Raw genomic sequence first — 21,508 nt, forward strand, 5'->3', positions numbered from 1 at the left:
CAATGGTTAAGGTATTTGGCTGCTAACCAAAAAGTCAATGGCTCAGACCTACCAGCCACTCTAAAAGAGAAAGATGAGGCAGTCTGTTTCCATAAAGCCTTGGAAACCCTATGAGGCAGTTCTACTCTGTCTTATAGGGTCACTGAGTTGGAATCAACTGATGACAGTGTTGGGTTTTTATTTTACTGAAGTATATCACTGTGGAAGGCTGAACAACTCCAAAGATGTCTGAGTCCTAATCATCCAAACCTGTGAATGTTACCTTACATGACAAAAAGGACTTTGCAGATGTGATTAAGCATCTTGAGATGGGGAGGTTATGCTGGAATATTCAGGTGGGCTCTAAATGTAATCACAGGTCTTTATGAGAGGGAGATTTGACTATAGAGGAGAAGGCAATGTGACAGAAGCAGGAAGAAACTGGAAGTAAGATGCTATACTCCTGGGGCCATGAGCCAGGGAAAAAGCAAGGAAATGGATTCTCCCCTAAAGCCTCCAGAAAGAATATGGCCCTACTGAATCCTGGCTTTAGCTCAATGAAACAGATTTCAGACTTCTGGCTTCTAAAACTGAAAGAGAATAAATTTATGAAGGTTTAAGCCATTTAGTATGTGGTAATTCTTTTGAAGCAGCAATAGGAAACTAATACAAACATATATACAGTAAAGTATATAATATACACTAATCTTAAGTGTAGCTCAATGAATTTTTATCCATGCATACATTTGTAAGCTACAATCAAATTAAAATATGGAACATTTTCCATACCCCCAGAAGATTCCCTTGTGCCCTTTCCAGTCAGTATCTTCCCTCAGACATAATTACTATTTTGACTTATGCCCATTGATTGGTTTTACCTGTTCCTGATCATATGTGAACTCAGCAGTGTCTGGATTTTTGCTCCACATAATACCTGTGAGAGCCATCTATGTTGCTGCATTTATCAGCAGATTCTTTTAAATCACCTTGTAGTTTCTTATTTTATGACTATATATCAGTTTATTTAGCCTTCATGAATAAAGCTGCTATAAATGTTCTGATACATGTGAGCTCACTTCTCTTGGGTATATACCTAAAAGTGGGACTGCTGGGTCATAGGGTAGGCTTATGTTTAGCTTTAGTGGATACTGCCCAATATCTTGCCAAATTGGTTACACTATACACTCACCTGGAGAGATTTTTTAAAAGCACAAATACCCAGATTTTACCACTTGGGAAAATATCTTGGTAGCTCAGGCATGGAACCTGGATATCTGCATTTTCAAACATTTCACAGTCTGTGAAGCTCTGGTGGTGCAATGGCTAATGCACTCGGCTGCTAATCAGAAGGTTGGCAATTTGAACCCACCAGCTGCTCCATGGGAAAAAGATGAAGTAATCTGCTTCCATAAAGATTTACAGCCTTGAAAACTCTATGGGGGCAGTTCTACTCTGTCTTATACGGTTGCTATGAGTCAGAACTGACTGGATGGCAATGGGTTTTGTTTTGTGGCTCATAGCCTGTAACACAGCCCTGATCAAGAATCACTGCTTTACTGGGTAGCTACTACGGACAAAGTGTTATACTAGGGGTTGCACATAAAAAAGTAAACAAAAGGTCCCTGCTTGCATGGAACAAAGGAAAAAAGACAAGCCAGGAACGGACTATAAAAGGCAAGATACGGGAAGTATTCCAATTGAGGTATAAAAGTAAATGGGAACCTAGAGACAAGGTGGATCTAATTCTGGACAACAGATGGAAATAGGGGAGGGATTATTACAATGGGAGTTCCTGGAAGAAGTAATAATTGAGCTGGTTATATAGAAAACTAGGAAGTAGAGATGTTTAAATCCTATAATTCTACTATCCCAAGACAACCACTATAAATTCATTCACTCTTTTTTTTTTCTCTCTCAACACAAAAATCTAACTACAGACTACATATTGATTTCACTTACCTTGATTGCCTCTCTATGTCAATGTATGGAATTAAACTATAACATATTTTTCATGGCTGCATAGCATTCCATTTATGGAGATACCATGAATTATTTAATCACTTATTGCTATTTATATTATTTCCATATTTCAGTATTATGTAGAATATATCAGTAAACGTTATTTTAGTTAAATACATATATGGTCACAATTATGTCCTTAGTATTTTCTAGAAGTAGAAGCACACAAAAAAATCTTAAAGACTTCTGATTCCCACAGCAGTATAGGAGAGTCCCCAACTGTTCACGAAAATAGGGAACAGAGGGTTATCTACTTATGAATTTAGAATTTATAAGCATTCATACATATGAACAAAGCTATATTTCAGAGCAAAAAATACATCAATGCTATCAACTTTCAATGGCAATATATAATCATTTTGATAAAATTGAGCTTCCCTTTGAAGCTTAAAAAAAAAAAAAATCAAAAGAAAACATAAGTAATCCCATCATGTTTAATAAAGAAAAAGCAGGGAGAGAATGGACAATATTACTGAGATACACAAATTCAGTGGAAACAAAGAGAATTAAAAAGATGCAAACTTTAAAGTGATAGGAAAACAATGAATGTTACAAGGGTATGTGAGGTAAAGTTTCACAGTTGGAATAATTCTGAAAGACAAAGAACCAATCGTGCAACATGTGAAAACTGTGCCCATGCTCTCAGTAATAATCAACCAGAGACAAAGAGAAGTGATTGCCAAAAATGGAAAAAATTTCTTAGTGTGTGGCTGGAGGATCAACATTGATGCCATAAGCCTATTAGCCTAAAGTTAATAATTCAAGAGAAGGCTAGGTTCTTAAACTCTGTTTGGGGGAGGGGATTCATACTCCTTTGGGAATCTGAAGAGGGCTATAATGAAGCTCAGCAATATAGTATATGCATAAAATTTTACATGCAAATCACCTAGAAGCTCATCTAAGGAACCCAGGTCAAGAACCCTTATTCATAGGTAGTAGAGAACCTTTAGAGGATTCTGAATAGAGATAGGTCATGACTGTTCAGAGCTTGAAGAATATTGTTAGGGCATCAGAAGTGACAGAGGACAGCTAGGTACAATGTAATAATTTTAATATTTTCTTCCTCTATTTAAATAATGCTTATCTTTGACCTATGTTAAGGTCTATTTACCCTAAATATTCTCTCTGAATTCTTGACTTTTTCCAGATGTGAGATTTAAAATAATCTGTTCCTCATTGTTGTAAATAAAAATAAAAATACTCAAAGAAATTTAAGAGGATGAAAACAAAACTCTAGCAGCACTTCCTTAAACCAACAGTTTTCACCATATTTACTTCATGTCTTTAATATCATCAACATGAAAAGAAAAAAAACAAATTCCATGAATTTACTTTAACATCTCCAACTGAGATACTATTTTCCTTTTTTTAATGTTGAAATGGAAGCAATGTAGTAGTTGTTGTTGTTGTTATGTGCCATCGAGTCGGACCCAACTCATAGCAACCCCTCCTTGGGTTTCCGAGGTAGTATCACTACAGAAGTAGATTGCCCAACCTTCCTTCCAAATGTAGTAGTAGTAGTAGGAAAATACAATCTCCTGATATGAGGTATAAAATATGCTCTAGTAAGGAACGTATTTGCAAGAGGACCACAACAAGGCCTTAGTGTATCTTGTTATATACATTCATTGCAGGGGCTGAACAGGCTACGATGTTTGAATTACCAGCTATACTTCAGTATGTACCTAAATAACTAACACTAACTCACTGCCATTGAGTTGGATCCGACTCATAGCCACCCCTCCTTGGGTTTCCGAGGTGGTATCACTACAGAAGTAGATTGCACAACCTTCCTTCTGAGGAGTGGCTGGTGGGTTTGAACCACCAGCCTGGTTAGCTGTCAAGTGCCTTAGGCACTATGACACTGGAGCTCCTATGTACCTAAATAGCGATTCCCAAATTACTTTTAGGAAAGTGAGACTAGACACAAATAGGTTTTCCCAAATCCCTTACGATTATTTCAAAGGGGAGGGCAGAAAAAAATGACAGGAAGAGATTGCTGAATTGGTGATAGATGACTCTAGGTCAACATTTCTCAAACTATATTTATCCATAAAATCAAATACTAGCTTATCCATGTAACACTATCCAACAGTCTGTAGTGGGGGGTAGTGTGTGGAAATACACTATTTTTTCATAAATAATATGTACAAAATACCAATATTTACTTAGTATTGTTAGTACAGTGAAATGAATCAGAGGATGGTCAGACTGCCTAGGTTCAAATCTCAGTTTCATTATTTCTATGTGGCTTTGGGCAAGTTACTTAAGCACTTTAAGCCTCCGTTTCCTCATCTGTACTATTATCATCTAATCAGAGCTGTTGTGAGAATCTGATGAAATAAAGTATGTATAGTGCTCAAAACAATGACTAGCATATAATAAACAAAACCAAAACCAAACCCACTGCTATCAAGTTGATTCAGACTCACAATAACCCCTATCGGGTTTCTAAGGCTATAAATCTTTACAGAAGTAGATTATCTCATCTTGCTCCGTGGAATAGCTGGTGGGTTTCAACTGCCTGTCTTTTGGTTAGCAACGTAATGCCTTAACCACAGTGCCACCATAGCTCCTTAGCATATAATAAACATTTAATAAATGTTATTGATTCTGCAGTAATCAGTATTTAGGAAACAGGTACACTATGCCTAAGCATAGCAAAAATCCCTTACACAAGCCACACAGATTCAGAAGAAGCATTACTCCTAGTTATACACATTTGTTTGTCTATTCAATTATTATATAGATTATAGATTACTTAACAAATACACTGAATTTTAACCACATGAATTGATTTTTGCTAATTTTTACAGCAATTAACTTGTTCGTGAGACCTTTTTTTAATATATTTAATCTAAATATTCATTATATCATACAGGATTCTGTTACTATTCAGTCAGTACATAATTTGAAGAGTTTCTGTAATCAAATGCTTGGAAAGCATTTTCCTAAAGAAAGTTTGCCTAGAAAAAAATGTCACCAAAGAAAAAAATGAGTCATTTTCTGCTCAAGCTACAAGAAGCTAATATAAAAAACCTATTGGCAGGCAACTTTTATCACATGTCTGTCAGTCTGTCATACTGAGGTGGCTTATATGTTGCTGAGGCTGGAGTCTATGACACCACTATTTCAAATAGCTGTCGGGTCATCCACGGTGGACAGGTTTCAGCAGAGCTACCAGACTAAGACAGACTGGGAAGAATGATGGGGCCATTCACTTCTGAAAAAACTGGCCAGCAAAAACCTTATGAATAGCAGTAAAACACTGTCTGATATATTACTGGAAAACTTTATTAACAGCCCTGAAACACTGTCTGATATAGTGCTGAAAGACAAGCCCCTCCTCAACGTAGAGTGGTCTTAATGATATAGATGGAGTAAAGCTTTCAGGACCTCCATTTGCTGATGGGGCACAACTCAAAATAGAAGAGACAGCTACAAACATCCATTAATAAGTGGAACATGGAATGTGCGAAGTATGAATCTAGGAAAATTGGAAGATGTCAAAAATGAAGTGGAACTCATAAAGGTCAATATCCTAGGTATTAGTAAGCCAAAACGGATTGGTTTTGGCCATTTTGAGTCAGACAATCATATGGCCTACTATGCCAGGAATGACAAATTGAAGAGGAATGGTGTTGTATTCATTGTCAAAAAGAATGTTTTAAGATCTATCCTGAAGTACAATGCTGTCGGTGATAGGATAATAGCCATATGCCTACAAGGAAGACCAATTTATATGACTGTTATTCAAATTTACACACCAATCATTAAAGCCAGAGATGAAGAAATTGAAGGTTTTTATCAACTTCTGCAGTATGAAATTGACCAAATATGCAATCAAGATGTATTGATAATTACTGATGACTGGAATGCAAAACTTAGAAAAAATGAATAATAATTGCTTGTTGGAAAATATGGCCTTGGTGATAGAAACAACACCGGAGATCACATGACAGAATTCTGCAAGACTTATTTATCACAAATACCTTCTTCAACAACATAAATGGCAGTTATACACATGGACCTCGTCAGATGGAATACATAAGAATCAGATTGACTACATCTGTGGAAAGAGGCAATGGAGAAGCTCAATTATCTTCAGCCAAAAGAAGACCAGGAGCTGACTGTGGAAAAGACCATCAATTGCTCATATGCAAGTTCAAATTAAAGCTGAAGAACATTAAAACAAGACCATGAGAGCCAAAATATGACCTTGATTATATCTCTCCTGAATTAGAGAACACATGAAGAAAAGATTTGAAGCACTGAACAACCAATGACTGAAAACTAGACAAGGTGTGGTATGACACTGAGAACATCATACACGGAGAAAGAAAGAGGTCACTGAAAGACAAGAAAGGAAGAAAATGCCAAAACGGACGTCAGAAGAGACTCTGAAACTTGCTCTTGAACAGTGTAGCTAAAGTAAATGGAAGAAATAACAAGATAAAAGAGTCGAACAGAAGATTTCCAAGAGCAGCTCAAGAAGACAAAGTAAAGAATTATAATGAAATGTGCAGAGACCTGGAATTAGAAAACAAAGAGAAGAACAAACACACAGCATTTCTCAAGCTGAAAGAACTGAAGAAAAAATTTAAGCCTCTAGTTGCAATAGTGAAGGATTCAATGGGCAAAATATTGAATGATATGGGAAGCATCAAAAGATAGAAGAATACAGAGTCACTGTACCTGAAATGTTCAACTATTTCAGTAGGTAACATACGATCAAAACCCAATGTTATTGAAGGAAGAAGATGAAGCTGCACTGACGGAATTGGCAAAAAAAAAAAAACAAAAAAAAAACCAAGGCTTCAGGAACTGATGGAATACCTATTGAAATGTTTCAACGAACAGATGCAGCACTGGAGGCACTTACTTGTCTACGCCAAGTCATTTGAAAGATAGCTACCCGGCCAACCAACTGGAAGAGATCCATGTTTGAGCCCATTCCAAAGAAAGGTGATCCAACAGAATGTGTAAATTTTAGAATATTATCATTAATACCACATGTAAGTAAAATTTGCTGAAGATATTAAAAAAAATGGTTGCAATAGTATATTGACAGGGAACTTCCAGAAATGCAAGCTGCATTCAAAAGAGGACATGGAATGAAGGGTATCATTGCTGATGTCAGATGGATCTTGACTCAAAGTGAAGAATTTCAGAAAGATATTTATTTGTGTTTTTTTTGACAATGCAAAGGCATTTGACTATGTGGATCATAACAAATTATGGATAACAATGCAAAAAATAGGAATTCTAGAACACGTAATTGTGCTCATGAGAAACCTGTACATAAACCAAGGGGCTGTCATTCAAATAGAACAAAAGGATATGGCATGGTTTAAAATCAGGAAGGGTGTGGGCCAGGGCTGTATCCTTTCACCATAACTATTCAATCTGTATGCTGAGTGACTAAATAATCCAAGAAGCTGGACTATATTAAGAACAAAAAGCAGCATCAGGATTGGAGGAAGACTCATTAACAACCTGTAATATGCAGATGACACAACCTTGTTTGGCCACCGTATTTTCAATCACATGCATGTGATAGCTCACATGCACGTGAAATGCTGGACAATGAATAAGGAAGACCAAAGAAGAGTTGATGACTTTAAATTGTGGTGTTAGTGAAGAATACTGAAAATACCATGGGCTGCCAGAAGAACAAACAAATCTGTCTTGGAAGAAATGCAGCTGCAATGTTTCCTGGAAGCGTGAGTGGCCAGACTTCATCTCACCTACTCTGGTCATGTTGTCAAGGGACTATTCCCTGGAGACGTATACTGTATTTAGTAAAGTGGAAGGTCAGTGAAAAGCGGGAAGACCCTCAACAAGATGATTGACACAGTGGCTGCAATGATGGGATCAAGTATAGCAAGATGCACGACCTGGCAGTGTTTTGTTCTTTTGTACTTAGGGTTGGTATGATTTGGAGCAAACTCTACCACCACCACCAATAGGCAACTACTAACAAAAGATGAGTACAGTGTATCCATTCCAATCCTGTCCCTGAAAGTCACCAAAATTAACAAAAAGAACTAAAATTAGGGAAGAAATGAGGGGAGAGAAACATGAATATATAGAGACCACATGTTACTTATTCTCTGTGTGTACAAGTACAAAACTGAGGACAAGAAGCATATATTCTCTCCCTCCCCCATTACAAAGTACTCTCACATTCTTTATTTCATCGGACATAATATCCTTTTTGCTGGACCTCCAGCATCTACAAAAATAAGAAGCTCAACTTCAGATCCTCTTGACATCAGGATTCCAAGGCCTCACCACCAGCCCGTTCCCACAGTTCCGCAACCCACACACTGCCCCGACCCCAGCATGTATACCTCTTAACATACATACATTTTTACTTAATGCATGTATTGCCTATTCAAAATAAAAATTTTGAAGTCACGACACTTATGTATATCCAACTCAGCAGTATTCACTGAATTAAAAATTAATTCAGTGTGATTAAACACACTAGAAGGAGTGGTTGGACACCGCTAAAAAATAGTCTGCAACACAGAAAAGCAGTGTTGAGAAAAATCATGATGTAAAATTAAAAAAAGAAACTGATTAGAAAGAGAAAAAAGGTAGCTATGGAGTGTGTCAGGGTTGTATCCTTTCACCATACTTGTTCAATCCATATACTGAGCAAATAATCTGAGAGCTGGACTATATGAAGAACATGGCATCAAGATTAGAGGAAGAATCATTCCTGTGATACGCTGACGACACAACTTTGCCTGCTGAAAGTGAGGATGACTTGAAGCACTTACTGCTGAAGACTGAAGAATACAGTCTGCAGTATGGATTACATCTCAATATAAAGAAAACAAAAATCCTCACAACTGGACCTATAAGCAGCATCATGATAAATGGAGAAAAGACTGAAGTTTTAAAAGACTTCACATTGCTTGGTTCTACACTCGACACCAATGGAAGCAGCAGTCAGGACATCAGACAATGTATAGCACTGGGTATGTCGGCTGCCAAGGACCTCTTTCAAGTGCTGAGAAGCAAAGATGTCTCCTTGAGGACTAAGGTGCACCTGACACAAGCCATGATATTTTCAATTGCCTCATACGCATGTGAGAGCTGGACAATAAATAAGGAAGACTGAAGAAGAATTGATGCTTTTGAGTTGTGTGCTGGCAAAGAATGGTGAAAGTACCATGGACTGCTAAAAGAACTAACAAATCTGTCCTGGAGGAAGTGCAGTCGCAATGCTCTTTGGAAGTGAGAATGGCCAGACTTCATCTCACCTGTTTTGGTCATGTTATCAGAAGGGACCATTCCTTGGAGAAGGATATCATACTCAGTAAGGTGGAGGGTCGACAAAAGAGGGGAAGGCCCTCAACAAGATGGATTGACACAGTGGCTGCAGCAATGGGCTCAAGTATAGCAAGGATTGAAGAGCTGGTACGGGACCAGGCCGTGTTTTGTTCTACTGTGCATAGGGTTGCTGTGAGTCAGAGACGACTCGACAGCACATAACAACAACAACACACATATACACCCCACCCAGACTGGTGAATTAGATGGAAAAGTATGAGAAAGTAATATATTTGAGTTAAAGCTGCCAACTTCAGCTCTTATCTCCTTTCCTCCCAGATATTATTTTTAAACAAATAGCAATCCTGGATCAAGCTACACCTACATGGAAACTTTTGCAGAGCCATACCCCAAGAGAAGTAATAATTATCTATACTTTCAAAGAAATTAAAGAGAACATGAACTTTAAAAAAAAAATTAAAAAAGAACCCAAAGGGGGAGAAAAAAACTCAAAGAAAAGCTGAAAAGGCATGAGAAATGAGAGGGTAGAAGCAAAATTAAGTATAAAATTAAACAGCTATGGACACAGAGAATATTTCTGAAAGGATATAAGAAAGTGATAACACTGGTTATCACTAGGTGGAGGAATGAAAACACTGAGGAAGGAGAAGACTTACTTTTATTCGTATACTTTTTATACTATTTGAATTTTTTACTTGATGCATGTATTATTGCCTATTCAAAATAAAAATTTTTAAAGTCATGACACTTATTTATATCCCACTCAGCAGTATTCATTGAATTACAAATTAATTCAGTGTGATTAAACACACTAGAAGCAGAGGCTGGACGCTGCTAAAAAATAGTCAGCAATATGGAAAAGCAATGTTAAGAAAATCCATGATGCAAAATTTAAAAAACAGTGATTTGAAAGAGAAAAAAGGTAGATATGGAAGACAGAAACATAGCATAACTAATGCTCTCAAAAGAGCCCTGGTGGTACAGTGGTCAAAGCATTTAGCTGCTAACTGAAAAGTTGATGGTTTAAACCTATCAGCCTCTTTGCAAGAGAAAGATGTGGCAGTCTGTTTTTGTAAAGATTTACAGCTTTGGAAACCAACCCTATGAGGCAGTTCTACTCTGTCCTACAGAGTTGCTACAAATGGGAGTAGGTGAGACAGCAGTGGGTATGGTATGGTGTAAAGTTCCCAAGTAAGTGGTCAGAACAAATGAAAGAGAAAAATATAAAAATTAACAAAATGAGACATGGGGAGTATGCTCAGACAAAACTTTGATGCAGACATACCAAATGTACTTCAAGAATAATAAAATAAGCTTATAGATAATCCACAAACAAAAAAAGGCAAATTCACCTACAAGAGGGAAAAAAAGAAGTCTGGCCTCACTTCTCCACTGCAATATCCAATACCAGAAGACAATGGGGCTATGCAACAGATTTCTGAGGGAAAAATGAGATAAGAATTCTATAGCCAATCATGTTGTCATTCATGTTTCAAGTACAAATTAAGCAGAAGCTCAAGTATGTAAGTACATTTGATTATGCATAAAAAATGTCTGGAATAACAGATTTGTGGTATGGGATGTGGTTTCAGAGACAAGGGAGAAATTTCATGTTTCACCTGATAGTCTTCTGAATGGTCTGAGTTTTTAATGATAATTTTAAAACAATTTTTATTCAAAGAAAGAAAAAATAGTTCATGAAAGCTTCAAAAAGCCTGAAGAGAATAAAAAAATGATCCCATAATCACAGTGAAAGCAGCTAAAGTGCCACTACAATGTAGAATCTAATTAAGCTACTAAAAACACGTACTGTTTTAGAAAGTTCACTTCCAGATTCCATAATGCGCAGACACAAAGGGATAATTTCTGTTGTTAATAAAAAGTTGATTACTTCCTGCTCATCTGTTTTCACCAAGGCCCCTAAAGAAAATATGGACACAAAAAAATTCTTTTTAGAGTCAGGATTTTCATTTAAATCTCACTTTGTACTGTATACCCAGCTAGCTGAGTAATATCATAAAACACAAATTTTGGTTCTGTGTCAGGAAATAAGATTTATATTCATGTTTAAAAAAAAAAAAAGAAGCGGAAGAAAAGCACGGGTTGACTGACATTAGTCAGCACTGAAAGATTAGGTACCAAGTTTGGCCTACCATGTAGTTAGCAATTTAGCCATCTAATTAATTTTTCTCTCACACTTAGTGGATTATGTTAAAATAACATTACCAATCTATTGTCCAATTATGTTTCTTTTCAAGTAAAAGAGAATTGTATATCATTATTAAAGTATATTCCTAGGTAGCAAAGAAATGGTACCAGTCTGAATATTACCTCTCAATGGATATAAACAAACATTATTTCTTGGTTTTTAATTGTCCGTTTCCCCAAAGAACACAAGGACTGTAGGTATACTCAAGAAAAAAAAAGTTATAACTATAAGAAATGAACACAAATCTAGATTTGATTCCTGGTTCTGCAACTAGTTTACCTAAGTTTGACAGATAAAATTACTTTCCTTTTGTATGTCTCTGCATCTTTGTAAAATAAGAATTGGAAAAGATGATTTCTAAAATTCACTCCAATTCTATTATTCTGTAAGTTTTTAGACTATTAATACTACCGACCAAGTGACAGACACAGTTCAATGATACCTTTACCATTCTGGATACAGGGAAGCAAAGCCCCATTAAACAACTGACTCTTCCTCAAGCCATCTAATGCGTGGCTAGCTTTTATATGAAAGGCCTTGGTTACTTGGACCTGTAATAACTAAATTCAATTATCTTAGGAGAAAGAAAGGAATATCATTTGCTTTAATCAGAACTGGCAATCTATGAATGCTGTATATATCTAAATCCTACAGCATATACCATAATTTACTAATACAGCCTAAAGCATCTATCTATTAGTATTTCATTTAGATTTTATATGTCTAAAATCTATTTTAATTTTTATACAAGATGCAAGGTATGGATTGTGGCTCATTTTTTTAAATATGTATATCCAATTGTTTCAGCATTCTTTGTTGGAAAGATTATACCTTCTCCACTAAATTACCTTTGTACCTGTCAAAAATTAATTTAAACAAATGTATATATGTCTGCATCTATTTCTGGAATCTCCATTGCACTCCATAGATCTATATGGCTGCCCTTTCACTAACACCACAGTCTTTACTACTGCAGTTTTCCAGTACCTCTGGAAATTAGGTAGTGTATGTCTTCTATCTTTGTTCTTTCTGAAACATGTTGGGATATTCTAGTTCCTTTGCCTTTTTATGGAAGAAGTCTGGGCAATCTACTTCTGTCGAGCTACCGCCTCAAAAACCCAAGGAGGGGTCGCTATGAGTCGGAACCGGCTCGACAGCAATGAGTTTGGTCCGACTCAACAGCACATAACAACATTGACCTTAGATCCTGCAACCTTGCTAAACTCATTCATTAGTTCTAGCAGCATTTTTTAGATTCTTTGAGATTTCCGTGTTGTCAGTCAAGTTGTCTATGAATAGACAGTCTTACTTCTTCCTTTCCAATTTGCATGCCTTTTCTTTCTTTCTTTTGTCTTATTGCACTGGCTAAGACATACAAAATGATATTGAATAGGAGTAGTGAAAGTAGACATCCTTTTCTTGTTCTCAATCTTAGGAGGAAAGCATTCAGTCTTCCACCATTAACTGTATGTTAGCTGTACAGTTTTTTTTTTTTAAATTATGATTTGGGTTTACAACATGGTTTTCCATTTGACAATCCATACACATTTTTGTGACATTTACTGCAAATCCCATAGTGTAACAGCACTCTTCCCACTTCCTCCCTGCGCTCATCCCTTCCCTACCTCTTTCCTTCCCATCCCCTCCCATCTTTCTAGCTCTATCCTCGGGCAAATGCTATCTCCTTCATATCATATGCTTGATTGTTCCAATGAGTGCATACTCTCTTGATATTGTTTACCATACAGGCCTATTTTTTGGTTGATAGTTGAGTCACGGGGCTTATGCTCAGTTCCTAGCTTGAACGATGTTTAAGGGCCACAGTCTTGGGGGTTCCATGAGTCTTGATCACACAAGCCTAGTCTTTTTCTCTGATTTTGAGTTTAGCTCCACATTTCACCCCACTCCATTAGGACCTCTTATTTGTCATCCCTTTCAGAGTGGTCAGCAGTGGTAGCCAGGCACCATCTAGTTCTTCTGGTCTCATAGTTGTGCAGGCTGTGGTTTATGTGCTGCGTTAGTCCTTTGGACTAATTGTTTTCTTGTGTTTTTTATTTTCTTCACTTTTCTTTGCTCCAGATGGGGAGAGACCAACAGTCGCACTTTAGATGGCTGCTCACCAGCTTTTAAGATCCCTGCTGCTATTTACCAAAGTAGGGTGTAGAACACTGTCTTTATGGACTATGCTATGCCAATTAACTTTAGTGTACCCCAAGACTATGGTCCTAAGACTCCATACCCAGTGACTCACTACCTTGAGGTGTTTGGTTGTGACTAAGACGTTTTCTTAGCTTTGTCCCCATATGTTCTACTACATTCATGAATATTTTTGAAATACATATAAATACATAGGTAAAGATGGCCTCTATCAAACCTATATATATAGTCACAGGTGTAGTTCCATTCGTCTTCCCACTTCTGTTCAGACTGTCTACATATCTACTTGTAAATTATTAACATTACTGTCATTGTAGGATATTGTATGTAATATTATTCATCTTTATTGCCTTTAATGCTTGTGCTCCTCCCTGTGTCATCCATTGCCTTGATCATTTTGTGCTGATCTCCCTTTTACTGTATATTGCCTTTCCCTTCACCCAAGTTAATACATGTCTACCCTTTAGTTGGTGATTTTTCCTCCCTTCCCCTCCTACCCCTGGTAATCTTCAAAGAGTAATTCTTTATGTAAAACTTTTCTTAACTTTTTACAGTAGTAGTCACATACAATAACTGTCCTCTGGTTACTAATTTCACTCAGCATAATGTTCTCTATGTTCATCCATGTTATGAGGTGTTTTGCAGATCCATTATTCTTTAACATTGTATAGTATTCTATTGTATGTATGTACTATAGTTTGTTTAACCATTCACCCACTAATAGGCACTTAGGTTGTTTCCATCATAATGCTGTGATGAACATGGGAGTACATAGATCTGTTCATGTCATGACTCTTACTTCTCTAGGATATATACGTAGGGTTTTTTTTTTTTTTTTGGTTTGTTTGTTTAAAATGCATATAGTGTATCAGGCTGAGAAAGCTCCCCTGCTTACTAGCTTGTTGAAAGTTTTTATTATGAACGAAAGCTGAATTCTGTCTATGGCCTTTTTTTTTCCTTTCCTTTCACATCTATAGAGATAATCGTGTGATTTTCACCAACTGATATTTGAAAGTTGAACCAGCCTTATGTTCCCAGGATAAACCCCATTTTATCACAACAATCATTTTTAGATACTGCTGGATTTGATTTGTTAGCATTTTGTTAAGCATTTCTGCATCTATAGTGTCCTTTCCTCATAACACTGTTTGGTTTTATTATCAGAATAATACTGGACTCGTAAAAAGAGAAGTGCTCTTCTTTTATGTTCTGGAAACATTTTACAGAACTCATCTTACCTCTCTTTAAAATTGTGGTACAGTTCACCAGCGAAGCCACCTAGGCCCAGAGTTTTCTATGGTAGAAAGATTTTAGCTACAAATGCAAAATGTCTATATTTCTTGGTCAATCTGATTAGATATTTATTGATTTTATTAATTTTTTCAAAGAATCAGCTTTTGAGGACGTCTGGTAAGATGGAGGAATAGGCAGACAAGCAAGACAGACCATCTTCAACAAAGAAAAGAAAAACCAATTGACAGAGATACAGAAGATAATCCTGGAGCCCTGAGCTTTGAAAGGAACTATACAGAAGTGGATTAGGCACCAACTAGTGGAAAAACCTTAACGAAAACAGTGAGTAGAGAGACAGTTGGAGCTGTAGACTTTCAGCTACTCTGATGGGACCAACAGCCTGAATATTTCCAAGTAGTGCTAGGACCTGAGAATTGACCTAAAGATTAGCTCTGGTCACCAAGGGCTACAGGGACAACTGTGCTTGTGGCTTATGACTAGGAAGGGCAACAGCAAGGAGGGAGAAAACCTGAGCTGTTGACTTTCCACTGTTGGAGGGTACAGCCATTTTGAATGTTTACAAGTGGTGACCATTTTGGATATTTAAAGTGATCAAGGGCGCAGCCATTTTGAATGTTTGTAAGTGGCAACCACTTTGGATTTTAAAGTGAAGCATTCCCATTCGGATTCCAGGGACCTCAGAATAGACTCTGTTTGCCAAGATTGCCAGGGACATATGAGAGGCTGACAACAGCTCATCACAAAAGGTGGTGAGTATATAAGTGCTGTCAACTAGTGAATAAAGGAGCACAGCACAGTACCCTGCTTGCGTAGATAACATACAAACAAAACAAAAACCGTGGGCAAGTCACTCAAACATACAATCACCAATTAAGTATAAATACAAAAACATCACAATGCCTTGAAGACAAAAGAACATCACAGTCCACACAAAAAAGCAAGATAAAGCAGGAGAAACAAGGGACCAGGATATGGACCCAAAACACATCCCTGAAGAAGACATAGCATTGAAACTCTCTGACAAGGAATTCAAAAGAATTATATTTAGGTATCTTCAACGAATTGAGAGGCAGATCAAGGAAAACATAGAGAAAACCCCAGAACAATTTCAAAGGACAATACAAGAAGAAAATGACAAAATAAATGAAATATTAGAAATGATACAAAATCTACATATAGAAATCTAGAAGATTAACACTAAATTTTCAGAAATAGATAAGACAATGGGCAAAGGAGAAGAATTGAATCAATGGAAGATAGAATTAGGGAGAGAAAGGCAAATACCTGAACACTTCTTTGGAAAGGGATAAATCAGAAAAAAGATCAAGACAAAATGAAGAAAGCCTAAGGTTCATGTGGGATACCATCAGAAGGAATAACCTACATGTAATAAGAATTCCAGAAGATGAAGAGAAAAATAAAACCACAGAGAAAATTGTCGAAGATTTGTTGGAAGAGTATTTTCCTGGGATGATGAAAGATGAGAATATATCCATTCAGGAAGTCAAATGAACCTCAAACAGGAGAGACCCCAAAAGAAAATCACTCATACATATCATCATCAAATTTACCAAAACCAAAGACAAAAGAAAGAATCATGAGAGCAGCACAGGAAAAACAAAAAGTTACCTACAAGGGGCAACCAATAAGACTAAGCTCAGATTTCTCAACAGAAACCATGCAGGCAAGAAGACAATGGGATGGTATATGGGAAACTTTCTTTGTTGGTTTCCAGGAGTGGGAGGGGAGGGGAGGGGAGGGAACACTGCAAAAAAAAAAAGTGCATCAATCCATGTCACTTTAGTTTTGTGTATTTCACTGTACACAAATTATATTTCAATAAAATGCATTAAAAACACTGACAGAGAAAAATTTCCAACCAAGAATTATGTACTCAGCAAAACTGTCCCTCGAATATGATGGTGAAATTAGGACATTTCCAGATAAGCAGAAATTAATGGAATTTGTTAAAACCAGACTAACCTTACAAGAGATGCTAAAGGGAGTCCTTTGGACAGAGAACAAACAATAGCCAACAACAACCGACCATTAACACCTATGATGACATAACCCAGAAACCAACCCAGCTATGGAAGTATCCAAAATAAATAAGCTTACAAGATTGTAAACAGGGAACTAGAGATATCAACTGACAAATGTGGACAACTACAAACCAAAAAGAGGGAAAAATCTGTGTTGTTATAGAACTTCTAGATTGGTAGGGATGTCAAGACAACTAACTACAAGATAGAACAGACTGTTCTAAACTTGGGAAGAAAACTATAAATCACAGGGCAACCTCAAAGAAAAATGATAAACCTTCACATCAAAACAAAAAAGAGGACCAGCACAAATATTTAGCAAATACTAAAACAACAGCAACAAAGGAAGTGATAACACGATTCATAAACAAAACAAGCTCAGCATAGAATATTAAATGGAACAAAGAAATCAACACCATGAAAAAGCACCTAACAAAATATCAGCAACATATTCATATTTGCCGATAATTACATATCTGGCAAGGGACTTATCTCTAAGATTTATAGAAAACCCGAATGCCTCAAAACCAAAGGAATTAACAATCCAATTGAAACTGGGCAGAAGACATGAACAGACACTTCACCAAGGAGGATATTCAGGTGGCCAGCTAATACATGAAGAGATGCTCACAATCATTGACCATGAGAGAGATGCAAATCAAAACAACGAGATACTATCTCACCCCAGCACTAATGGCAATGTTCAACAAGACAGAAAATAACAAATGCTGGTGGGGATGTGGAGAGATTGGTACTCATACACTGCTGGTGGGACTGTGAAGTGATACAACCACTGTGGAAAGCAATATAGCGATTCCTTAGAAAGCTGCATTTGGAGATACCATTTGACTCAGCAATCCCATTACTAGGTATTTACCTAGAGAGGTGAGAGCCAGGACAGAAACAGATAAATGCACACTTCTATTCACTGCGGCACTATTTACAATAGCAAAAAGATGGAAACAACCTATGTGCCCATCAGGAAAAGAGTGGATGACCAAACTATGGTACATACACATAACGGAATGCTATGCAGCACTAAAGAATAACGTAGAGTCTGCAAAATACCACATAATATGGGTGAACTTGGAGGACATTATGCTGAGTGAAATAAGTCAATCACAGAAAGACAAATACAGAAATAGTTCGCTGTTGTGGAGGGTCAAGGAAAGATTTATATATGGAGGGAAACTTTCTTTATTGGTTGCCAGGGGTGGGAGGGAAGGGGAGGAAACACGGGGGGGGGGGGAAGTGCATTGACCCATGTCACTTTAGTTTTGTGTATTTCACTGTACATAAATTATATTTCAATAAAATGCATTAAAAAAAAAAAAAAAAGAATCAGTTTTTGGTTTCATACATTTTATCCACTGCTTTTCTGTTCTCAATTTCATTAATTTCTGCTCTTTATTATTTCCTTCCTTCTGTTTGCCTTGGTTTAATTTGCTCTTTTTCTAGTTTAAGATGGAAGCTTAGATCATTGATTAGAGATCTTTTTCCCATTTCGAGTATAAGGATTTAATGCTATAAATTTCCCTCTAAGTTCAGCTTCAGCTATATCCCACAAAATTTTGATATGTTGTGTTTTTACTTTTACTCAATTTAAAATATTTTAAATTTCATTTCTATTCAAATTTATACAATAGGCCTTGAGCTGTAAGCAAAATGTTCTTGGCTCAAATATTCACCTTCTACTTACTCTCTCAACTTACTTGGAGAAACTGGGTATGCAAGGGCAGACAACTGGCTTACTACTGGCCAAGTTATTATTTTTTTTAAATTCCTTTAGTATTAACCTTCATCCTAACATCCCTTACACGCATTATGCCATTCCAGTGGTTAAAAAAATGAAATGAAATAAAAATCAAGAGTAGAATGACTAAATCAGAGTCAAGGATACAAATGTTTTCTTCTGGCTGAAATCACTGATGTTTTAAACACTGCAGGAGAACCTCCTATAGTTTAAGAGCAGAACTGTTTATATTAGAAAATTTTCTAATTAGAATACCACTTGCAGAGAGATACAAAAAACAGTAACATTCATTTGGAGTATGTGAGATAATGATTGATCCTTAAAAACAGAGTAAAATGTATCTAGAAATATATTTTAGAAATGCCAAACTTTTTAATTTTACCTCTTAATATATGGTTAATAATCTTAGTAATAATCTAATGAAATAAAGTTTGTGAAATCAATGCTCTTATTTTTTGTTCAGCAACTAAAAAAAAAGAAAGGGTGAGTTGAAAAAGAAACCCCCTTAGATGTGTTACATTCCACAAATCCAAAGATAGTTCTTTACTACCAGGAGCCTAAGATCTGAAATGGATAGTTTATTACTTTCTTGAGTACAAAGTATTTTAGACATATCCTCCCTAGTGAATGTATATGGGAACATTAACTTGAGCATAAAAAGATTTTAACTACGTGATTTAACTACATGAAATAGCAAAAGGTAAACCACTATAGTTAGGAGAGGATAGTTAGAAATGAGAAAGAAAGAGAAAAAAAATCCCAAACTCAAAATCTTGTTCGTGAAATATACTCAATTTATTCAATCAAGCTCTTATTCTTTAGTCACCCTACAATTCCAGTACATGGTTCTACATGTATGCTGAATATAATCCTACATATCCTTATTTGATCTCCATAACCTCATTAACAACACCTACTATGGTGCTTCATAACAGTCATCACATTCCTGGCTCTCATTTAGTAAAAATAAACTGAACTTCAAAGACAAAAATAAACAACTGGTAACGAAAAGCCATAAGGGGCAAGACGAAACACCCAATTTACACTACTATTATAAATGATAACTTTAAGCTATTGCTATTAAACAATCCTAACAACTTACCAATAACTCCAAGGCTGGTGAGCCGAAGATACTCAAAGGGACGGGTCTTGCTGACAGTGTGCAAAAAAGGGTACAAAAAAAGGGGGATGTGTGCTGCAAGAAATGCTGACCTGGAAGAAAAAAAATCATGTTCAGTGCCCAGAGGTGATTTCTAATGATCTTGAACATTCACACTTCTGGATGGTTAACTCTACAAAGCCTGTAACATTGCCAGAGCAAAGAATTGTTAGGAAAAAATGTTACTGGGCATTAGTCCAGACCAGTGGTTCTCAACTGGGAACAAATCTGCTCTCCAGGGGACATTAGGCAATATCTGAAGACATTTTTGGTTGTCACAACTGAGGGGATGCTACTGGCATCTTGTGGATAGAGAGGAAGCACGTTGTTAAACATTGTATCATACATGCCAGTCCCCTCCTGCCTGGCCCACAACAAAGGCTTATTCAGTTAAAATGCCAAAAGTGTTAGTGATTATCAAGTTTATCTACTATGTTTAAATGCACACTCTTGTTTTTAGTTAGGGCATTTCTGATATACTAAGTATTCTAAACTTACTTCAATTTGCAGTTTTATGTCAGGTAACAAATATGGAAACTGATCTATTACTTTATATCATTATTCATAGTTGCACCTTGTATTATTTATGGTTGTAACAACACCCAAGATTTTTCACATTCAAAATACTCTTGCATTTTTCTTATGTACTTAAAAATAATTTTATTGGTAACTTCTCTAAAAGGACAATCCCAGTCTAGCATTCAGATTTTATAAGGAAACTACAGAGAGAGGAAAGCCTATAATGAATGACTATTAAGTGCCTTAGGGCCATAAGAGCAACATAGCAGATTCCTGAACAGGAGTTGTTCCCTTTTCTTAAGTTTTTCAGATATGGCAGGATGGTAAAAAACATTCCAACTCCCATGCCAATTCCTATCCATTACAGAGGCTATCTAGAATGCTGTGTTAAGGATTCTGAGGCCAAATCTGGGCTTAGTGGGAAAAAGAGCTAGATTAAAGTATTTAGTGACCTCCTACTATGTGCCATGGATTGTGCCTCACACATGGCTTAGTGGTACCTATCAAGAATTTAAGAGGGAGAAGTAGTTGTATGCCTGACACATAATTTACCCTTCCTGAGATGCAAACACAGATCCTTTAAAGTTCATACCCCACTGCATACCCCTCCCCTCATCACTCAGAGAAAATTTAGGACCAAATTCAATATAAACCTCACTAGAAGTATTTACCTGGTTTCTGGGTGTGATGCTACACATTGCAATAATGCCAGGGCATTGCAAACTCTGTTTGACTGGTGTGCTGTCAAGGTGGGTGGATTGATCGATGGATAAATATTTACAATTTCCTAAAAAATGGAAATCAGCACCAGATGAACAAGGAATAGCTTATAAGTAAATTGATTCCCAAAACATAATGCAAAATTTAAAAAAAATGGCTCAATCCTGCAGAACTGAGCCATCAAAGAGGGAGTAGAAACAAACAATGCTCTTGTCCTTTTAGTTCAAACATACTTGAATAAGATTAACTAGCCAAGACACTTCTACATGTTTCTAAGATTTCTGTGGAAGCAACTGTGTTCACCTATATTTGTTTCTTTTTTTTTTTTTTTTATTAGGATTTGGGTGAAGATTTACAGAGTAAATTCACTTTTCATACAGCAGTTCACATAT

The 21,508-nt window shown here is 36.5% G+C and overlaps 1 protein-coding gene across 1 annotated transcript in view; it reads right to left on the reverse strand.

Annotated features, from left to right (window-relative positions):
* CNOT9 (CCR4-NOT transcription complex subunit 9) overlaps positions 1-21,508 on the reverse strand; it is a 41,763-nt gene that overhangs the window by 2,934 nt on the left and 17,321 nt on the right. Inside the window, exons 3-5 of the mRNA XM_007959533.2 lie at positions 21,068-21,183; positions 19,821-19,930; positions 11,114-11,223 (exon numbers count right to left, since the gene is read on the reverse strand). Coding sequence (XP_007957724.1) covers positions 11,114-11,223; positions 19,821-19,930; positions 21,068-21,183 — 336 coding nt within the window. The remainder of the gene's footprint in view (positions 1-11,113; positions 11,224-19,820; positions 19,931-21,067; positions 21,184-21,508) is intronic.

This window comes from Orycteropus afer, unplaced genomic scaffold (assembly GCF_000298275.1).
Source record: "Orycteropus afer afer isolate SDZICR_OR568_19922 unplaced genomic scaffold, OryAfe1.0 scaffold00002, whole genome shotgun sequence".
NCBI classification, from domain to species: Eukaryota; Metazoa; Chordata; class Mammalia; order Tubulidentata; family Orycteropodidae; genus Orycteropus; species Orycteropus afer.